The 20,954-nt window shown below is 43.3% G+C and overlaps 1 protein-coding gene across 10 annotated transcripts in view; it reads right to left on the minus strand.

Annotated features, from left to right (window-relative positions):
• Window positions 1-20,954, minus strand: part of LNX1 (ligand of numb-protein X 1) — a 239,696-nt gene that overhangs the window by 10,229 nt on the left and 208,513 nt on the right. For 8 of the 10 annotated variants that reach the window (XM_080385980.1, XM_080385981.1, XM_080385979.1 and 5 more), the window contains 5 exons: window positions 18,694-18,849; window positions 15,262-15,464; window positions 12,141-12,512; window positions 7,038-7,175; window positions 1,167-1,344 (listed from right to left, as the gene is read on the minus strand). In XM_080385980.1, the coding sequence (XP_080242106.1) occupies window positions 1,167-1,344; window positions 7,038-7,175; window positions 12,141-12,512; window positions 15,262-15,464; window positions 18,694-18,849 (1,047 nt within the window). The remainder of the gene's footprint in view (window positions 1-1,166; window positions 1,345-7,037; window positions 7,176-12,140; window positions 12,513-15,261; window positions 15,465-18,693; window positions 18,850-20,954) is intronic. The other 2 variants (XM_080385982.1, XM_080385984.1) reach the window with 1 other exon arrangement.

The following is a 20,954-nucleotide window of genomic DNA, read 5'->3' on the forward strand; positions in this document are numbered from 1 at the left end:
CTGTATTCACCGGCAGTCCAGGCAGCATGGCAGGAACATTAACCTCTTCTTGTGGTCTGCCCCGATGAGACAGACAACAGCCTAAGGGCTGTTCTAAACTGTGGAGTCTTATGGTGCTGTTATAACATCACATATTCATTTGTTTCTAATTTTATCAAATTAACTAGGCCGAATTTTCCGTGCTGCCTCATGATGAATAATTTTTTGGAAAATGTATCCCACTGAGAGGTAGTGATTTCCCAGCAGGAGAAAAGGGGAAACCTTCTGGTTTGCTCCTGTTTTCGTGTTCTTACATGGGTTTTGATGAGCAGCCATAGCTCCTGCAAAAGGAAGGCTCTCACGTGTCCCCATACCAGGTGCTGCAACCCAGGTTCATGGGGCTCGGCTGGGCTGCAGCTATTCTGCCCCACTTTTGGCTGCCTTCACTTTGCTTGCACTCAGGATTTCCCTGCAGCTTTTGGGCAGTGACTAGGCTGAAGATGGCTGTAGGGGATGAAGGACAAAGGGACAGGGAGCTGTGTGGTTGCTGGATGCAGGGGACTGAGGTACTTGTCTCTTGGAGATCTAACAGCCTGAAAACTGAAAGTTTCATCATTCCCCTACTGCCTACCTATTCCCACAAAACCCACTGATAAAGTATGCTCCTCACCTTACTCTAAATGTTTATTTATGCAGAGGGGGAGAAGCTATTAATTTTATCATTCTGTTACATCAAAAGCCAAATGGAGTTATGAAGCCAATATTTCCAGATACGATACAAAACCAGAAGGCATTAACATTGCTTCATATATTATGGGAATGCTGCTCCTTTATATTTCTTTCAAAGCCATGAATAATATGACAAACAAGCACAAAAATTTATATTGAAGACCCGTGAAGGTTGCACAATGAAGATTTCAGTAGTTAGCAGATGGTAGTGCAAGCTCATTTTCCTGTGAAAAACTTTTTTTTTTTCTACCAGAACATGCCTACATCCCACTTCACAGAGATGGTTACTGCTGCAATTTTACCTTTCCTGGTAGCTGACTTAAGACCTTCTAATCTGATGCATCCCAAAATCTCTGGGATGGGTGAAGATGTCAGGCTGTGGTGCTGTTTCATAACTCCCCTGTTTTTCAAAGCAAGCCTTTGAATCAAAGCAGGCTTTCAAAATCCCCTCTTTTTACCTGTTTTTATCCTGCTGTCTCTGCTGATAACTCCTCCAGGTTCGACACTTATCACATAGATAGGCAAATCCCATTCCCGGTTAGATGCTCCGCCTGCTACAGTCATTCCCAGCGATTCTGTGTTATCTTTCCGGACAGCCACCACCTTCTCGTGACAGGTGACAGTGTGAAGGGCACTCTACGATGGAGAGAACAGCAACAACAAACACAGTGGGCATGGGGACCTCCCTGGCAGATTAGGCATTTTATACTGGAATGAATATTCGTGGAGGGAATACCAAAGCACTTCACAGCTGCCTGCCATGCCTGGCCAGATGGCAGGCATGACTCTCTTCGGGGTTTAGATATCTATGTAGTCAGAGCTACTGCCAAGATAACCCATGCTTTAATAGTTAAAGTCAGGCACTGCTCCCAAAAAAATAAGTGTTTTAGGGTTGAGACTAATAGAAGCAGGTCTTTGAAATGTAAATAAGGAATCTAATTTATTTTTTTTAAAAAAAAAGTTCTTGATATTAATATCACTAGTGGTCCCCATATCTTTGACTATCAGGTCACAGTTTTTATCTTGCTGTTTGCAGTCTGAATGTCATCTGTATAGTTAATGAGAAATGGCCCTGGGTTAAAGGAATAAAACTCTTGGGGACAGGTTAGAAGATAGACACTTCATTTGCTCTTCCAGATTGCTGTGTTTTGGTGTAAGTTACTGGTGGGAATAAACTTGAAGAGTATGTGTTTCTGTTCAGGAAAAGAGAAGAACATTTACAGAGTGAAGAGCCAGCAGCTTCCAGGGTGCTTTTCCTAGTGCTTGTGCTTAAAAGGTCACTTTGGGACAGTCATCCCCCCATTCCTCTCCCTGAACAGGAAAAGCTACATACACATCGCTGGTCATGCAACAACAAGTGTATGAGCAAGGGTGAAAAAAATTCACAGGCAGCCTTGGGATGGAAAGGCAACAAACACAAGCTCCAACAAAACCCGGGAACCGAATGTTACATTTACAAATGCGTCCAGCTCTTACAGAAGAGTTCGAGACAAGGATGCTTCTCCAGAAAATCTGGAGTTAAATGTTAATTGCTTTGATTTCCTTAAGCATCTCATAAGCTCTGCTACCGACATCAACTCTTGAAGATCCCAGCCCTTCTTGAAGGAACAGCACTATCCATTCCAGGCTCATACGTAGATATAATAGCACACTGCTAAATACATTTCAAATGTATATTAAAAAACCTCTCAGCCTTCTAATTCACAAGTGTAACCTCACAGTTATAATATGCAAAAATAATCTATAAAACTTATTTAAAGCCACATCAATATCTTCTTAGAAACCCAAGATCCCAGAAAGATACTCATTGCACCTCGATTCCTGGGCCAGCAGCACAGAAAGCAGAGCAGGCGAGCCCACGGCTGCTCCCGCAGTGACAACAATGGCCAAAGGAATAGGGTGGCAAGAAGTTTTTATGGCAATAAGGCAGGCTCTGTCTTTGTTTTGTGCTTTTTTAAAAGGTGGAACTAACTCCACATCATGATTTCTGCAATGCAACATCGACAACAAAACCCAGAACCGTTTAGCAGCTTAGCAGAGGATCTCTAGATGCTTGACCAGAAGAACATAGCTGCCACAGAGCTCCAGGAATAAAACGGCAGAGAGCTCAGTGGAAAAGGTTTTCTCTTGGTCATCAGGACAAAAACCAAAGTGATATATCCAAACAAGTATATCAGATCTGATCCATGCAGAACACAGACCCTGTGTCAGAGTGGCTTATGGCTCGCAAATGAACCCAATTTTCTGAAGGTTTTACAACATTGCCTTTAAAAAAAAATCTATATATGTTCTACTCCAGATAATTTTAATATTTCACTTTTTTCTTTTTTCAAGGTATAAACGTTTTAAACACAGTACTTCTAGCTTAGGGCAAACTAAACAATTGTTTCATCCACAGTTGTCCGAAAACATTGTCCTTTTTCTCTTGGGAAGGAATGGCTTTCCATTAGGAAAAGGCCACTTCCTGAAGCATGTGGAATAGGGGCAAGACTAATTTTCACAAAGATGCAGTCTGAAATTTTGTAGCAAAACATGAAATTGGAATTAGCCTTGCAACTCTGAGTGTTCAGAGAAATCCTGTTACTTATGCAGTGTCTATCACGTCTAAGACACCAAAAACATTAGCCGATACACTGGCTAATGCTCTGTTTTTGAGGAATCTGCACCGAGAGAAGCAGATTTCAAAGCAGTGCTTGGTAACAAATTCTCCTGTTACATTTAAATGAAAAATCATAGAAGAACTGATAATTGTGTGCTCAGCCATGTAGGACCCATTTTCCTTTGAAGCTACTCTTCCACATGTCATTTTTTACGTGGCTGTAGATAGAAAGGAATTGGGGTGACTTGGCCGAGACGAAGGCAGTGATGAAAGGAAAGTAAAGACTTTCTCAGTAAACACACGTAGAGCTTTCTTGGAGGTACAACTGATAATGAGTAAACCAGTTAAAAGGCAATGTTTATCAGTGACTGCATTTCAATGCATTCTCTTCTAAACAATTGTCCTTTTCTGTCATTTTGAAATGACCTCAGAGGTCAAGAGAAGAAAAACATAACAGTTCATCTCCTCCTTTTTCAAGTTTTTTTTTCTTTTCTTTATATTTACTGGAAAATAAATATTTACAGCAGATTGTCACAACATCAAAGCCATGACACGTGTCTTGCAGGCAAAAGACATAGCTTGTGGGTTTGGAAAATGTACTTCACCTGAAGGCTAACCTGCCCGTATGGTCTGAAAACATTGCGCAAGCAACAGGGCAACAGATTTGTTTTAAGTACTAGACAATTTGTTAGAAAGGAGTAAGAAAACAGTTCCAATTAAAAACAAGTGCTATTTAATTAATGGCAAAGCTCCCACTGACTTCAAAGAAATAGAATCTGGCCCGTTTATGCATTACAGCCCAGCTTAACAACCTCAGCTGCACGAGAAAGGTTTCTGACATCTTCTCTTTTCCCAACCAGCAGCCAGAACAGCTTGGGCTGTGTTCCCCTGCCTCAACACAGGAAAACCACCCGGTGAGAGCCTGGGCAGGACCCGTCTGCTGTCACACCATACACCCAGTGTCACTGCCGCTGGAGAAGGACACGGTCACTGCAGACTGTCCTCCTCCTGCCCCAGTGCCACGCTGGCTGCGTGGCTGGTTGCCGCTGGCCCTACAGAGCCGCCTCCTCACACTTCCCAGATGCGGGCAGGCTGTCACGAGGGCAGCGGCTTGGCCAAACGTGGTTCCTGAGCTGCTGCGTGAGCAAGGCGGCTGCTGGAAGCTAGAGTTTATTTTTGGTGCTGACTACAGCCTTCAGAGCAGATCTCAGCCCACATTTACATATGTGCTCTACAGCGAGAGCTGCTTCCTTCAATGAGAACATTCCTGACCTGCTGATATCACCTCTTACAATAAGCTCGGGGGACAAAAACCACCTTAAAATTAACCAGAATTCAAGTCAGTCAGCAGTCTCTATATCAATCACACATAAAGCAGTCCCGCTGGTGGCAGGAGACTCATCAAGCCACACACATGTAGAAACTCCTTTGACAAGGGAAGCCCAGGCAGCAAGCAACGCCGTGGTTTTGAGCAGGAGCGTGCTCTGCGTTAGGATGCTGTACAGGCCCTAGGCTTGCAAGCATTACTCCTGCACTAATGTCTGTTTAAAAGCAAGTAACATTTTAAGTCTGCCAAAACCTAGAGTTTAAAGATCTTGAATTGTAAATGATGTTCCATTAAACCTCCAGCAAAAAGGCATGAGAGATTCAAACCGAAGAGTCATACCCTAGAAAACGGGCAAGTAACACTCCAGTAATGATTATATCAGACCAGAAGCCCACAGCGCATGCAGCTTGTTGTGTCCACCGGCTGACTGATCTCCTGACCTATTGCCAGAGCATTTCCTCCCATATAAGCCATCCACTGCACACTCACAAAGCTGAAGGGAGCTAAGAAGAGCTCAGAATTTTCTTTTTTGGGCCGTGATCTTCCCTGGGAAGTGCCCAAATGGTGGCACTGGACAGAAGCCTGTAGCAGCACACCCACTCACGCACTTACGTAGCACCCACCTCTTGTAGAAAACTGGAAAGCCCCCTGAAAGCCACAACCTATACAAGAAAAGATTGTTCACTTGTCTTTAAAGGACTGTTGCTAGGTCAACAGCAGCCCTTCAGTCTCACAGCTACCCAAAATAATGTTGGATTTACCACGAATTGCCATCTCACACCTCTCAGTACAGGAAGAAAAAATTATGATCTAGAGCAGTTTGTGGAAGACAAGTCATGCTCCCAAATAATCCCATGTGGTCTCAGTTAATCAGATCAACACGGTAGAGCTAGCAGGTGCCCGGAGCTTCACTTAAAATCATACAGTAGCAATACAAGTTAGTTGCTGTCCTACACATATCTCCCTGAGGAAATCATTACTTCATTAGACAGTAATGCCTTGCAGATGCATGATTAGTTGGGCACTATTTGCTACTGGTAAGTTACTACTGAGCATTGCCTCTGCTTTCTGGTTTAATTCCTGCTGATCCAGTCTCATCTAACAAGGGCTGTGGTTGTGACATCATGGAAAAGGAAAACTAAAAATAGATACATAGACACTAGTATATTTTTACACATTAAAAACACTGAATAATGTAGTTTTTTTAAAAAAATAACACCTGGAAAAAAATGGGTAACTGAAAGCATTTATAAAATGCAGAGCTAGGCTTGTCTCCTGGCTGCCAGCTGTGCACCCGATCTGACAGCTGGTTCAGTCTGAAGGTCCCTTTAAGGACACATCTGGTTGCCCATCAGGCAGGATGGATTTAAACCAGCCCTGCCTGTCCACCTCCCTGATGCACCCCTGGCATGGGTGGTCTGGTGACCAGCCCACAAGGGTTTGCATAAGTGGTGACACAGACCGATTAATGTAAATTGTCCAAGCACGTGACTTTAAACTTGGTGAAATAAGTTCAGCTCCTGCAAGAACATACCTTGTTCTGTCTATAGTGCAAAGAATATCACAGAGTATACACCAAAGAGGTATTTTCAGAGTTTTTGCTGCATTGGTTTCTTCTTTAAAACCTCATATATTTGACCGTGAGTGTCTCTGACTTAAGCAGAGGTCATACTGCAAGTCTAAATGCACTAAACACACAATGTAACTGGGTACAGAGGAGAGCTGGAGGGACAGTTTGGCAACCAGAGCCATGTCTGGGTGAGATGGTCGCTCTGTGCTGCACGGTCCTTGCAGCCCCCATCCCATGCGAATGCCAGGTGCTGCCGGAGCAGAACCAATGTGTTTTGGGTCCAAAACCTCACAGAAGGACAGCGTGCTCGCAGCAGCCATGGAGACCCCATCCCCTGCTCCCACAGAACTGCCAGCCAGGTCAGAGCACGAGTATCTTAAGAAACAAGCAACAGAGTAATAATTACCTTAATTTTCAAGCAGCTTATGGGAACCTCTCAGGCCATCTCATGAAAGGGCTTTTCCTGAAGGCTTTAGTCCAGGTGGAGAAACCTCACATAAGCCTTTTTTTTTTTTTTTTTTTTTTTTATTGTAGCACATGTCCCTGTGCTGGCTTGCGCCGTCAGCCAGGTCCGTGCCCATGGCCAGGATGCTGTGCACACATCAGCCCACTGCCCCACCACTGCCCTGGGCCTTCTCCTTCCCTCCCCACCCCAGATGGAGTCAAGGCAGAAGCACTGTATAAATAACGAGGAACACAGCTTTTCCATTTCTGTTGCAAAACAAGACATGCTTCTTCTGGTGACAGAAACCAGAGATAACACCCCAAGACACTAAAACGCTAGCTACCCTCCCAGCCCCCTGTCCCACAGACTCCAGAAAAAGTCCCCTCACCTTTCTGGGGTTGTTTCTCTCGGAGGGACCGGGCTGGGGGTTGCTGCCGCTGTAACTCCAGCCCGTCTCCTGCAAGATGTCAGGGGTCTGCTGCCTGGTCTGCCGTGACACGATGAAGTGAACCTGCTTCTCACTGGCCTGTGGAAGGAGGGACAGCATGAACCCACTGCCCTGGCACGACAAACCCCTGCGCTTCAGCCCCAGACGATTCACAAAATGCAGGTCCCAGTTAAGCATTGGTTTGGATTTCACACTAACAAGGTTGCAATGACATAAAGCAGCAGCATCAGTTCAGATCAATGAAGTCCATAAAAAATTTACTGCCAGTTACTTAATACTTCTTTCAAAAATTTGGTGTTAACTCTGAAAAACATTTCCTACCTGCCCCAAATTTGGCTGGAAGGAGTGATCCACCAGGGTGAGTGCTGATCAGCTCTCACATACACACCTGCCTGCAGACAGGAACTGAAAAAGATGCAATTAACCTTGTAACGAGGGATGTGATCAAGGCTTGGCTGGTGAAAGTGGGGAATAAACAATGTAACTGAGTCCACCTGCATGCAATAAGCATGACAAATGTAAGGCAGCTTAAAGGAAAGGGTGTGAAACCATTTTGAGAAGTAAAATCCCATTGCATCAGGGTACAGAGAAAGTGGGAGGGCACAAGCAAGCACAAAGAGTAACGGAGTTTAGGATGAGAAACTAATCCAAGCTCTCACCCTAGGAACAGGAGCTGCAAAACCAATTAACCCCAAATAAGCTCAAAATGCTTCTGGGCCTTTTTGCACAATGCAGTAGTAATACTTATGTGCCTGAGAGATGCTGCAAAGCTTCTACTAGGTTATGTCTGCTCATTACTTTAAAGATGCTCTCTGTGTGTGCCTTATATTAGTGTTATTAATTCTGTGTACAGGTGGATTTTTTCTGTCTTATTGAATCATTTGCTTCCCTAGAAGCAAATGGCTTCATTCTTCCCTCAGCGAGGCTTGTATGAATCTGTTCAAGACAGCAGTGATGCAAAGATAGAGCAGAGAGAGAGTGGGGTTTAACTGGGTAAATCATAGATGTCTGCTGTAAGGGCAAACCAACATACTGAACTGAACAGCCTCAATGCTATAGAAGCATACTCAGAAGATAAAAAAAATTAATCCTCTAATCTCTTTCTTTCCAGGCTAAAGACCCTGGTGTTTGTGGCAGGCAGAAGGGCTAGTCTCCAGAGGGACTCCTGCCTGCTTGCTCATAGGTTATTATTGAGTGACTACTCAGTATCTAACGTGGAGCCCCCCACAAGCATGTCTGGAGGTCTGATGCCCCTGGGGCTGCAGTAGTGATGCTTGTTCGTATTGCAGCCCCAGGGGCATCAGACCTCCAGACCCGCTGGCTGGCTCACTGACATGCCCTGCTTGCTGGGGAGAAACTCCAAGGAAAGCTGGCGTAGAAAAAGCAGCTGGAAACCAAACCCAGATCCAGTTGCGCTATTGAAATCAAATCTCCCACAGACAATTAACAGAAGCCAGAGGAGGCCCCTGGGATTTTTGTTTTTATAGTTTGGTTTGTCTTTTCTGGAGCTGTATTCAATAGTAGTAGCTGAGAGTTAAAAAATGCTTCTGAAAAATGTCATTGTAGTTTAAAAAAAAAAAGGCAACCTACCTCTCCTAAACTGCCACCTTCAAGCCTGAAATCGCATGTTCAGGCTGTGCTATTTCCAGGGAAGGTGATATCTCGGTAAAAAATGTGCACTTCTTTATTACTTTCCCAGAATCTTGGGGGATGTTTTTTCACCAGCAACTCACACCTCCACAGCTTCATAATATATCATTTGGTACGTACACACATATTTCAGAATAACTTTCTAGGTATTTTTACCAGGTCTGTTTTTATGGAATATTAATTCCTGGACTCTGGACTCAGCTGGTACCCAAAATCAGAATGCTGAATCTTGGGAGAAAGGAAACCACGCTGGTCCCTAATTTGCGATACAGTTGGGGTGGTACCGAACAGTACATGACTAAACCTCCTAAGGGCATACAGCCCCATGGAAATCCAGTTTTCTCTAAAACAAACGACTTCAACTTATGCAACTCCTGTTTAAAGCTCATCTGCTGCCACATGGTTAGTCTCAAAGTTGGTTATTTAGAGGAGGGTTGTAAATGTGATTAATTCTTGTGGAACGGCTAGCAAAAGTTCAACAAGAGTCTCTCTTGCAATGTCACATTTGTCTCCAGGTCAGTCGAGTAATTTCTCAGAAGTCCAGCATGTTTTAAAAAGTTATCCAAACAACAAGACCAGGTTTTGTATTTACGTACTTCCATATAAAAACCCATTAACATTTCTACCTATCAGAATATTAGTTACTGCTTCATTCTGATCCTCCCTCCCTCTTACCACTTGTTTTTCCTACAATTACTTCTCTGTATTTTATGCTGAATCAAGAATTAAAGAAATGAAGTTAGCTTTAAGACCAAATGCAATAATAGCCAAAACAATCCACTAGAATTAAAAATTGTGTTACAGCCAAAGCAAAGAGAGGCAGAGACATGGTGGCAAACTTCCGAGCACCCAGTAGGGAACTGCATCTTAAAAAAAGTCAACAGTGCTGCTCTTGGCAGAAGCTGCCCCATCACTTGCAGGGATGATAGAAAGTGGATACGCTCTGCATCACGACCTGCTTTCTGCTGGCAGCGGTTGTTGTGATGGAAAGAGGGTCGTGTGCCCCTTGCAGCTGCTCCGAACTGTGGCAGGGGAAAAAGGGAGAGAGGAGGGAGAACATCTGGGGGCAGTAATGTCTGGCTCAACCCGTGCAGCTTGGCTTGATGTGCTCACACAAGCGCCCACTGATCTGTTACCTTGTTCCTTTTCTTGTTGCTCCCATGGAAAACAGATGTGGAATGTCACGTTATTTAGATTAAAAGTGCCACATCTGACTCAAGGCCATGACTAAAGATGACGCGTCAAATGGGAAGCAGCAAACTCCAAGTGTTACGATGTGTGCACGTTCCTAATTAGCACTTATGTGTTTCCTTCGTTTCAGTTCTTGTGACTGAGCTTATAAACAGCCAGACACCTAATCTACTGATTAACAACTGCTTCACATATGCTAATGTATGATTGCTAAAGGCTGAAGAATCAGATCCATCTCAATTATTCATTATTTAGAAGTCAAAACTGATCAGATTCCACAGGAATCTGATGTTCTCCCAGCTGTGTTTGCCCTAACAAGCCACACCACTTTTTAGTGAATGTTAGTTCCGTTTTTCAAGAAACCGATGGTGTATTTGAAGCTTCCACCACCATTAATTTGAAGAGCTCAATGTACTGTGAGTGACACATGCTGAGGTCTCAACAGGCAGGATACTGTTGAGAAATCAGAGGACACAGTAAAACATCCCTTCGTGTAAGAAGCAAATGCAAAACACTTGTGGCTTCAGTATAATGGTTTTTCTCTGGCGTGACATGGAAACAGGAAAGGCAAATGATAATTGATGAAAAAACATGACAAAAAAGACACAGGTTCCTGGAATTTTGCATTAGACAAATGTGATTCATAGAGCTCACATCAATGCGATGTAATCCTGGCTGTTTGGAAACCTGAGTCTCCCCTTTGATGGGCATGTTGTTTAAATTCCCAGGGACTGGTGTGCATTTCAAGTATTATTATAAATAACATCCACTCTTTGGAAGCCAATAAGAGCTTTAGTTGCGTTTTTAAACACTTGTGTGTGAATGGTCTCATTAGTCATTTTTTCCATTTCATCTCTAGGCTGCATGTGTTTTTTGCTTATGAAGCACTGCTGCCTTGTTTTGTAGCCATAAAAAACTGTTCCAAGAATACCAATTTTTTAGAAAGGTTTTCATTCCAGAGTTGTTCCCCTTGGAGAATTTAAATCTCCCCCCGATCCTGTCGCCTTCTGCTCCCAGTTAGTGAGCTACATAAAATAATCCAGAAAGATGCTGGACCAGAATTTCAACAACTGGCATTGTGCAAGGGGATGCCATTTTCTTTACCTATGATATAAACTTCCCAATAAAAATTGGCTACAGCCAGCTGTGAATTTATGCTAAAGAAGGAATCCTTTCCACAAAATACAGGAATTTTAATGCTTCTTTCAGTGTGACTCATGTGACCCTGATAATACCTGTCAGAAAGGGGAAGTAGCCAGCCTCATTTGACATCTTGCTATTGATGCACATGAAATTCTTCAGTAAGTGAACACTCTGCATGCCTCCAAATGAAATGTAAAATTGCACAAGCATAATAACTGCTATAAATATGAGATAAAGCAACAAAAGATTCTTGGCTTTGTTTGTTATGTTGAAGTTTTCTAAAAACATAGGCTATAAAGAAAGAAAACAAATGAAAATGGTTCTGGAGGGGCAATTAGGCAGAAGCTGGCTGATCTTGTCGCTGAGAAAGGCACAGGGTTCTTTTCTAACAGTTTTGTGGTAAGACTGTTTAGCTGTTGCAGAGGCACTGCTTTAGTTCTCCATGCGAGTCTAAATAGAAATTTATAAAAACTGTAGCTACAGATCCATTTTCTCCAAAACATCTGTGTTTCCATATGCTAGATTTAGGTAAGAAATATCTACAAGGTATGCAGTACCTTCAGTTGTAAAACACACCCATGGGAAACCATCGAGGCTGGGAAGATGATGTTTATCCTGAAACATGCTGTCCATTGCCTTAGGCTGCTCTGGCTTGCTCCAGGGCTGCACCAGGAAGCACTGTGGCTCCTTCTGCACTGGAGGAGTCAGGACCCAGCTGGACCGAGTGCTCCCAGGTTGCAGGCTGGGCGGAGTTTTGGCAGATAGCATCACTCTTCGGTGATGCACAGAGTGTATGGATGTTTACATTGATCTGTACCTTACAAAGCCTGATGGTAGCAGGCATCATTGCAAGAGTCCATACCCACATTCATCCTTGTACCCACAGTGAAACCAGGGAGCTTTTACAGGTATAAAATCCAGTCTGAGCTCGACACATCTCCTTCACTCCCACAAATACACACACATTAATTTTGGCCTCTGTTTTGCAACGGCTGGTGAAAATACACTACTTGGTTTTTGCAAGGTGTAAACACTGGCGTTAAAGTGGTGGTGACGAACCTGTATCAGCTGGGCTGCACTCTCTGGACTGCCATATCGATGGTCGTGCCCATTGATGGCCAATACCCGGTCATTCTCCTGAAGCTGTCCATCACGGGCAGCCACACCTCCTTCCAGCAAGTTGAAAATAAATACCCCCGGTTCATCGGCCTTGCGGACCAGCTTTATTCCCAGCTGCTCGTCCGGACTGCTTTTGTTTAGCACAACATGGAAACTGTCATCCCTATTGCAGTGAGCATCAAGGGAAAGTCCGCTGTTTCGGCATCGGTACCTCTGCTCTCGGAGCACTGTCAGTCGGAGCACGTGGCAGGGTTGCTTCAGGATTGACAGGGCGTAGTTGTGAGGCACGTTTTTGATGTCCATGCCATTTACCTGCAAGAGAGAAGCAGAAATCAGCAACAGAAAGACCATCGAATCTGAACTGGCACTGGAGAGGGCAGATCTGTTTACACAGATGTCTTCATAAGAAGTGACGTGCGCTATTTCAAACTGTGTCACACAGGAGGCCAAGTTTGTGGTACAAAACAATCTTCCCCCAAGGAAAGGACGTGCTGTACAGACACTTTCTGCCTTTTTTTTTCCCCCTTTCTCCCTGATAGTCTCCAGACATACATGTTATTTTTCAGCTTTATTATTGCTTTCCCAAGCTCCAATATACTTTCATATATCTTAGTTTTATTCCACAAGCTTCTGATTTCAAACTGCCTTGCCAGCCTTTGCTTTCACTCCCACCACTTCCCTGCTGTTTCTCTTCTTCATTATCTCCCAGCTGCTCTGGGTACAGTAAAAAAATGTTCCCCACTAATGAACCTCTAATTAAAATGAAGAAAAGAGCCTCCAGTAGAAGTTTAAATGCCCTGGATATTTACTAGCAATTATGCTGATATACCATACCAGAGAATCAAGCTTTTTACATTTCTCAGTGTTTTCCAGGTAAGGTTTAAGATGGTAGTAAAACTGCCTAACTGCCACTTCTTTAATTTGGCTGGGGAAAAGAAAGAGAGCGAAAAAAAGAGCTTCCAGTCAATCCTGTCATGTCCGTGTGTGTAAGAGTGACTAGGCATTACACTTTATCACTGCTAAATGAAAACCAGTTGCAAGGTTGTAATTCATTGCTGGCTGGAAAACCCGAATCAGACAAGTTATTTCCATGTAGTTTTACATTGCACAGGTTGAACCATTTAAATATTAGGAAACATCTCCAAACTGCAACAGAAATGTTCCCCAGCATGGACAAAAGCATTTGACTGTTTTTGCTGACTGCCCATGTGGGCTTGACGGGGTTGTCCCGCTGTGGTCTGACGGGGCGCCTGCACCCCTGGAGACACAGCTCGACTAACTTTAAGCTGCCAGCTTGGGTACCATGGATGGCATGAGCTGCACCAGCATGGGGCTGAAATTGCTGGGAATCCTCAGTAAACCCCTGGGCAGTCAGCCACGGCCAGGGAGAGCTGAGCTGGGCCTGTCCGTGCTGCAGTCACAGCTTCCCACTGCAGTTTGGATGTGCCCTGAAGGAACAGTTTTGGCTCAGCAGTGCCATTAACCCTGCTGCTTTGTGTTGGCACCAGGACAAAAAGCCTCCCCAAAATGCACGATGGGGTGACAGTCCTCCAGCTGCCACCTGGAGCCACACTCCAGAGGCATGTTTAAATGGTGCCAGAGCGAAGTATGCCCACATCATGATCCTGAGAAAACCTTTTGACCATGGTCTGTCAGACATGAAGCAGAAGGCCCGTCACAACCCTGGCATGCCTCAAGTGTCCTCAGCTATCACCAGGGTCAGAAAAAGCTAGGAAAGCATGGTGGCTTACAGGTGGTGCTCTGAAATTCGAAGATGGTATCCTTAGTAATTACTTACATGGAATATGTAGTAGAAGAAGCCAGTAGGGCTGGGAGAAGTATTTCTCCCTACTAACCGTACCAGCCAGGCATGCCAGAGTGGGCAGCAAGATAAGCATCCAGAGTCCCACCTGGAAGACGACCAGACCTTGCAGTCTACTCCACTCCAGCTCTTGTAGCCCTATCCCAGCTAATGCCACGCTGGTTAGCCTGGGTACCAGCATCAGTCTGCCTAGGGCAGCATGTCCTGCAGTGAAAAAAGCAGCCTGCTCAAATGTTTACCTGTAATTTGGAAAAATCATGCTGAGCTCTTTGCCATCTCTGGCCATGCTGTCCCCAATATTTGAACTAGCTCATTTAAGCTGCTTGGGTATACCTGGGTGAGCTGCGTGCATTTGGCTTGCGGTGTGAATATACCTGTGCACTCCAGCTACACACCACCAAAACATCAAAGCAAGGAAAGGAACTAGTATTTTCTGTCATCACTCTTTTCTTCTATGGACTGAGGCATTAATATAATTTAGCATCCTTGCAGAGCTCCAGGCCGCTGGGGAAGTTGAGAGTGCCATTCCCATTCAAAAGCCATTGCTGAAGCCACTGCTCACAAGATGCAAGATCTTTAACCATCTGGCCTAATTATTGTTCATCTGTTATACATTTCTATAGAAACTGGAGCAGAAGTAGCAGCCAACAGCTACTGCCCAAATGCGGCTCAAGTTTGTTCTTAGAGATTTCACCTGTGGCTGCTGGCGGAACAACACTCCCAAAATAGAGGGGGCAGTGTCTCACGCTCTGTGGTGCTGAACACGTCATACAGAGGAGCTAGAAGCTGAAATAACGTAACAGATCAGGGCCCCATCACCTATCCTGGGGTAAGTGGGACGTAAGGCAATGGAAACCTCAGTAACTGAGATTTAAGCCCACAGTTCAGTAGAAACGAACTGGGCAAAAAGCCCAGCCTCTGCTTTCAGAAAACAACTTTTGCACCGCTGGATCAGAAGTGCCAACAGTCTACTGCGCTACATTGTATTTCAGACCTACCATGTCTGGGTAGAAATTAGAGAAGCCTGGCAGTGAATAGGAAAGATAAACAAAACTGTGAGCCTCAAGAGCTGTTGAAATGAATGAAATCATCACAGCATGCAGGGAAACCGAATGTCTTTCTACACACGTTATTCTACCCACACAAACAAGCAATGTTGCAGATCTCATCTCACGATGAACTTACGACGTCTTAATCTTTGCTAGGATGCTTTTACCTTGTACCCCCACAGTACCGTACCTTTAGTATCATGTCTCCAGGCAGCAGCCTTCCATCTCTGGCAATTACTCCATCTCGATAAATGTGCTGGATAATAATATGAACCAAAGGAGTCTCACTGCCTCCCACAATCCTAATGGCCAGGTTTTCATGGGGATCAGTACGGTTGATCTTAATGCAGGTAATTTCCCCATCTGGAATCAGGTGATACAATCTGGGAAAACCTGGAAATGCACATCGGAAGGTATTTATTTGACATCACAGCTTTGTTTTGTTAAAACATGCATTGCACAACTTCAAGTTCCTGCCAGTCATCCCAAATAGGTTTCATGCATGGATGTGATTTGTACCAAGTGGGGAGGAAATCCTTGATGAATGGACTTGAAGGGATCTTTTTTTAATTAATATATTCAAACTTCCTTTTTTCCCTCACAAAACACAGCCCTAAACCTTTCATGTCATCCATACAGTTTAAATGTACTTAAAATACAGTTACATGGGCTAATATTTTAAGGGAACAAAATACATCTTTAGTCACCAGAGACCCCTCTGACCCAGGCTATGGTTCCTTGCTGGCCCTAGAGCAGACAGGCACGTACACCTCAGCATACACCCAATCCCTGCTGCGGTGGGCTGCACAGCCTGTCTCACTGGGAGCATCCCAGGCTGCCCTGTTTTCCTTCGGTTTTGGTACTGAGCTGAGCACTGGGTGTTTAGCTTGTGAAATCCATGGAAGCAGTTTTCTTACCTTCAGCTAACAGAAAGGCAAGATTTCTCGGGCAACCCGAAGCACACAGTAGTTTCCCTACCAGAGCCCCTCTCCTTTCATCGCTGCTTGAACTCTAGGAAGTAGGAATGACTGGCTCTTACTGTGAGGTGTCTGTATTAAGTGTGCTCAAGGTGCCTGGAGGGAAAGATCTCTGCTGGCCTGGCAATCTGGGTGTGGGGAAGAGGGACCAAGAGTGGACAAGGGATCTTTTGTATTTATGACGCACTGGGTAAGAGCATCCTCCTCCAAACCCTAATTTTCAACTGGCACGTTTGCTTTCACAGCATGTCACTAATACTTTCTTTCCTTTTAGGTCAATTCAAAATGTTAATCCACATTGAACTGCGAGCAAAGCTGACGTAAAAGCACCGGTGAGTTTTCTACCACAGGTGTATCAGCCTTCAATTATTTTGAATCCCCCATAGGTGAGAGAAAGCTTTTTAATTTTTTTGTGTGTGGGTCCAATCCAGCACTTATACAAAAAACCTGTAAGCTGAAAAATTAAGTGCTAATATTTTTTGAATAACCTATTTTAGAAATGAAAGTACAGTGACTGTTACTGAATAGCGGTAAAGTATTAAATGAAAATTAACAGAGCAGTATCTGAGATAGAATAAATATTTCTACTACAGAATTAGCAGGCAACAAACCAGCAAGGCACCAAAACCTTTTGGGAGAGAGCAAGGGGAAAGTAAGAACAGGAAAAACATATTAAGAAGCGCCATGTTGCATCCCTTACCACTTCTTTGATCATATGTTCTTCAGGGCGGGAAGCTGTCTTCCTCCACGTCTGTAAAAGCACCTACCGGCAGCACAGACTTCGACTTTGTGGTTTTACACAGAGTTGACAAGCAATAAAAGTATCCAGATAACTATACAGCCTTCACCAAGCTAATATCCAAGTTTTCATTTACTTTATACTCTTGTAGCAGAAGTTTCTGTGCTAATACAGGTTTACTTCAGTTTTGCACACAACTTTGCTGTCTCATTAATGGGAGGTGGTTTATTTTTCCCCATATTCTTCTATTTTCTGAACACTATTTGCCCAATTTGTAACTTCTTCTCTTCTCTCTAGCCTGAGGGGTGGATTCACTCATCGAAATCCAGGCCTCCAAGTCAAATGCATGATCTGGTGATCTGCTAGCTCTGGCTTCCCCTACAGGACATGGGCACCCAAAGAGAGCAATACCCGCTTCACCCCTAAATCACCCCTGGAGGTGCTAAACTCTCTCTGCTGCTATGTAAGAAGAAAGAGGCAATTGACTCTGGCGTCTCAGTGGTGTGCTTGAAGTTGGGCAATACAAGTACTCCTCAAAAATCTCCAAAGGTGTGATCCATGCATCAGTGCACATTTTGCACTCTCAGTGTGGCTATAAGGATATTTATATGTAAAAATGTAAATGATAACTTGGATCCCCAGATCTTCTCTGCACAGAAAGAGCATAAATAAATATCTCTGTATATTCTGAAGACTACCAGAGCAGTCCTGTAGAACTACTTCTATATCCCATTGCATGATGATTCACCTCATGTCCTAACAGACTGTGCTTTTTGACTCAAACACTCTTTCTTCCACACCTCATTCCAAAAGCTTTTCTAAAGGAATTACCCTGTTACATTTCTTGACCACGGAGAACTGTGGACTGAACAAGCTATTGACACTTGCGTTATTTCAGTCTGTAATTATCCCACAGCAAAATCAGAGCAAAGTGGCAGTGAACAAGTCTCTACACTTATATAAGACTTACATATAGCTTTATATAAGGTATAAGCTTATATAAGTTTCTTTAAATCTTGATCATTGCCTTAACTGGTTTATTAAGTCTTGTAGTGGCACTTGGCTGACTTTCAATATCACTTCATGCAGATACTTTTAGAAGATTTTTTCATACCTAATTTCCTTCTTGGAAGTGTGCAGTCTACAACAAAACAAATCTTCCAGAGACATTTTTCTTGCCAGTCTGCAAGTTACTAAGGTTTCTTTTTCCACAGTTAGCAGGATGTACTTCTTCACCTCCTGTCTTCATTTGATTTGTGTTCTTTATAGAACATAATTAATAAGTTGCACCATTTTCTCCTCAGATGGGCCAAGCAACCACAATAACCCCATGATCCCTTAATTCCTGCTCTCTCCATTGAAGACTTGCCTCTTGTTTTCATCCCAGACATACGCATGGATGTTTGTATTACCAACAACCTAGACTGTCATAAGTGAAAGGCCAATGCCTATTTTGACAAACTAACAGTAAGTTTGGCAAACTAAATGTATAAAAGTCACAACTACATATTTTTTTGAATAAGAAAATTCATGATCACTTTTTCTCCAAACGTCTGCATACATTGTGTGGGGTTTGATCAAATCCTACCATGCCTATTTCAAGGTGATGCTGCGTCTGGAAAGCAATGTCTTCAACTTGATTTTTTCTAACGTATACACCGTACCCAGAAGAGGTGGACCTTGCTTCAGCACCTGGTTGCTTATAATGAATGGGGCCTCAGCAGCCCAATTTCAGGGACTCCAGCTGGGCTGAGGGCTTGCACCATTCACATGTACACAGCCTGTTGTGAGGCTGGAGCATCAGTTTGCACAGACCCCATTTTCCAGCCCTTACACTCTTAATTAGAACCCTCCATCCTCTTTGACCAGGTTTTCCAGAGCAGGAAAACCCAGGAGTATTGCATACCTTTCTTTACCAATTTATATTTCCAGTCCTTAAATATCGAAGAGCTGCTGAATCTAGAAAGAAGTAAACTTTCTGTCTTGTTTTTGGTGATTCTTGCAGGTTTTCCCACAGAGTGTTGTGTTTTTGTCACCGGGGGTTGTATGGAGCATTCTGAATCTGTCAATATAATAAAATGTCAACTGCATTCAGAAAATTGTGTGTGCTTTTTCCTCAAGCAATATTTTCCTTATATTAGTGTGCATTTTATTGATATTTTCACACATCTCGTTACAGTAACAAATAACATAGGAGAGACCAGCTTTACACAGTAAAGTCTACTTGTCTGGTACCATGTAGGACACTGAGCACTCATTAGTGGAGTGGCCTTGAGACTGTAATACAAAATTTTAAGTATGCATAATATTTTATCCCTGCAGTTTATGATACTTAATGGTAGTGCTCCTTCAGTGCTCCGGTTTTGGCTGACTCCTGTGTGCACCACACTCCTTCTGACAGTGTGCCATCAGGATAACTTCTGCCTTCGTTCCCAGTATCCAGCGCGACAAAGCACTGTATAGTGTTTGCTATGACTCTTGAGTCCAGATTAATCAAAGTCACTGTAAACAAAATTTGTGTCTCAGGTCGCAAGTCCTTATTTAGATCAGAAGGTCTGATTGATGAGAGGTGCCAGGCCACCCCCACAAATAAGACTACCTGCAGGGACACACACTCATGCTTCCTGGCACCTGGTCATCAGGATTTAAATGAAGTTTGTGTAATCTATTCTTGGAAAATTCTTGTGTCTGTGAATTTCACATGTACTTGTGCTAGTGTGGGACTTCATTCTGCAACTCCTCCTTCCCCTTGACTTTCATTTAGCATTTCGTTCTGCCAGCGGTTTGCCATCATTTTGATTTAATGCCTTCCATCAATTCTCCAGGGATGCTGGTCCAATGCAGGGGGCAGGTACAAGGCAATGGCAGCTCTAATGTCTCTTCTTGCTTCCGGACATTCCTCTCACCAAAGGAGTCCCAAAAGAGCTAAAATGAAACTGTTGTAGAGTTGATTGTGTCTCAAGAGTTGTGGCTACCTCATCTACAACAGGCAAAGTTTATCAGTCTGCAGTGGAGGAAATGCTATAGAGCCAATTTCTTCTGGAAGTTGCCTGGCTTACCATCCTAGAGCTGAGTGCTTTGAACCAGTTCTGTGAGATTTCCAACAGCTATTTGGGGAAATAAGAATGGCAACTGAATCAAATCTGGGGAAAACGAACAGCGTGGGGATTCCTGTGGGGTGCCACCTTCCCAAGACAGAGGTTGGGCTGTGCTGTCTTGTCCAGGGCTGGATGAGCCACTTTCTTTTTGGCACATAGAGAACCTTAATGCTGTCAAATGGTTGATACCTAGAGCCATCTGTGTTTCACTTACCTTCTTTTTCTTTATGTACCTTTCCCAAACATTTATAATGTGTTATAATGTATATATAATGAAGTATTCATATCAATCTATCTATTGTATATATAAATACAAACATAAACATAAATATAAATATAAATATAAATATAAACATAAATATAAATATAAATACAAATATAAATATAAATATAAATATAAATATAAATATAAATATAAATATAAATATATATATTAAAAAACCAGCAGGGCTCAGACTGAGCAGCAGGAGTGAGATACACCCATAAAACAGGAGAGTCTGTTCTGTGATCCTGCCAGTGCCTGCCAGGGCTGCCTTGCTTTTGACTGCTGCAAAGCAATAACAGATGGTAGAACTGCACCCACCATGAGACTAAGAAGAATAAGTTTGACTTTGAACAACATTTGACATCCTCAAGCAATCATAAATTCAATTAATTTTACAATAGCTTGACTGCAAAATGGAACTGATGAATGTTTTTGAAAACAAAGAGCACAGCTCCCTTTTGCTGTAAAACTGTAGAGAGGTTTTTGCAATTGCATTCCCAGATTCTTTCCTCCTAAAGCATTAGCTGGTTTACTTGTATTTGTAGGTCAGTTTGAGTAAAGAGTATGTATATCCATAGTCCTTTTTAGAGGTGAAGGTAGAGTGTGATGCCAAACTAAGAGCACAGTGACACAAATAAGCGTAGCAAAGCTGGAGCAGTCTTTGCTTGGAGATATTTTATCATTTAAGTAGATTGTCAAGGTCATTTACACTAGTAGATCCAGTCAGAAGGTATTACATCTTAAAAGCATCAGTGCCCGAAGGACGTCCCTGTCACCTTCCCTCACATCTCAGAATGAAACCAT

Source organism: Falco punctatus (assembly GCF_963210335.1).
Source record: "Falco punctatus genome assembly, chromosome: 1".
NCBI classification, from domain to species: Eukaryota; Metazoa; Chordata; class Aves; order Falconiformes; family Falconidae; genus Falco; species Falco punctatus.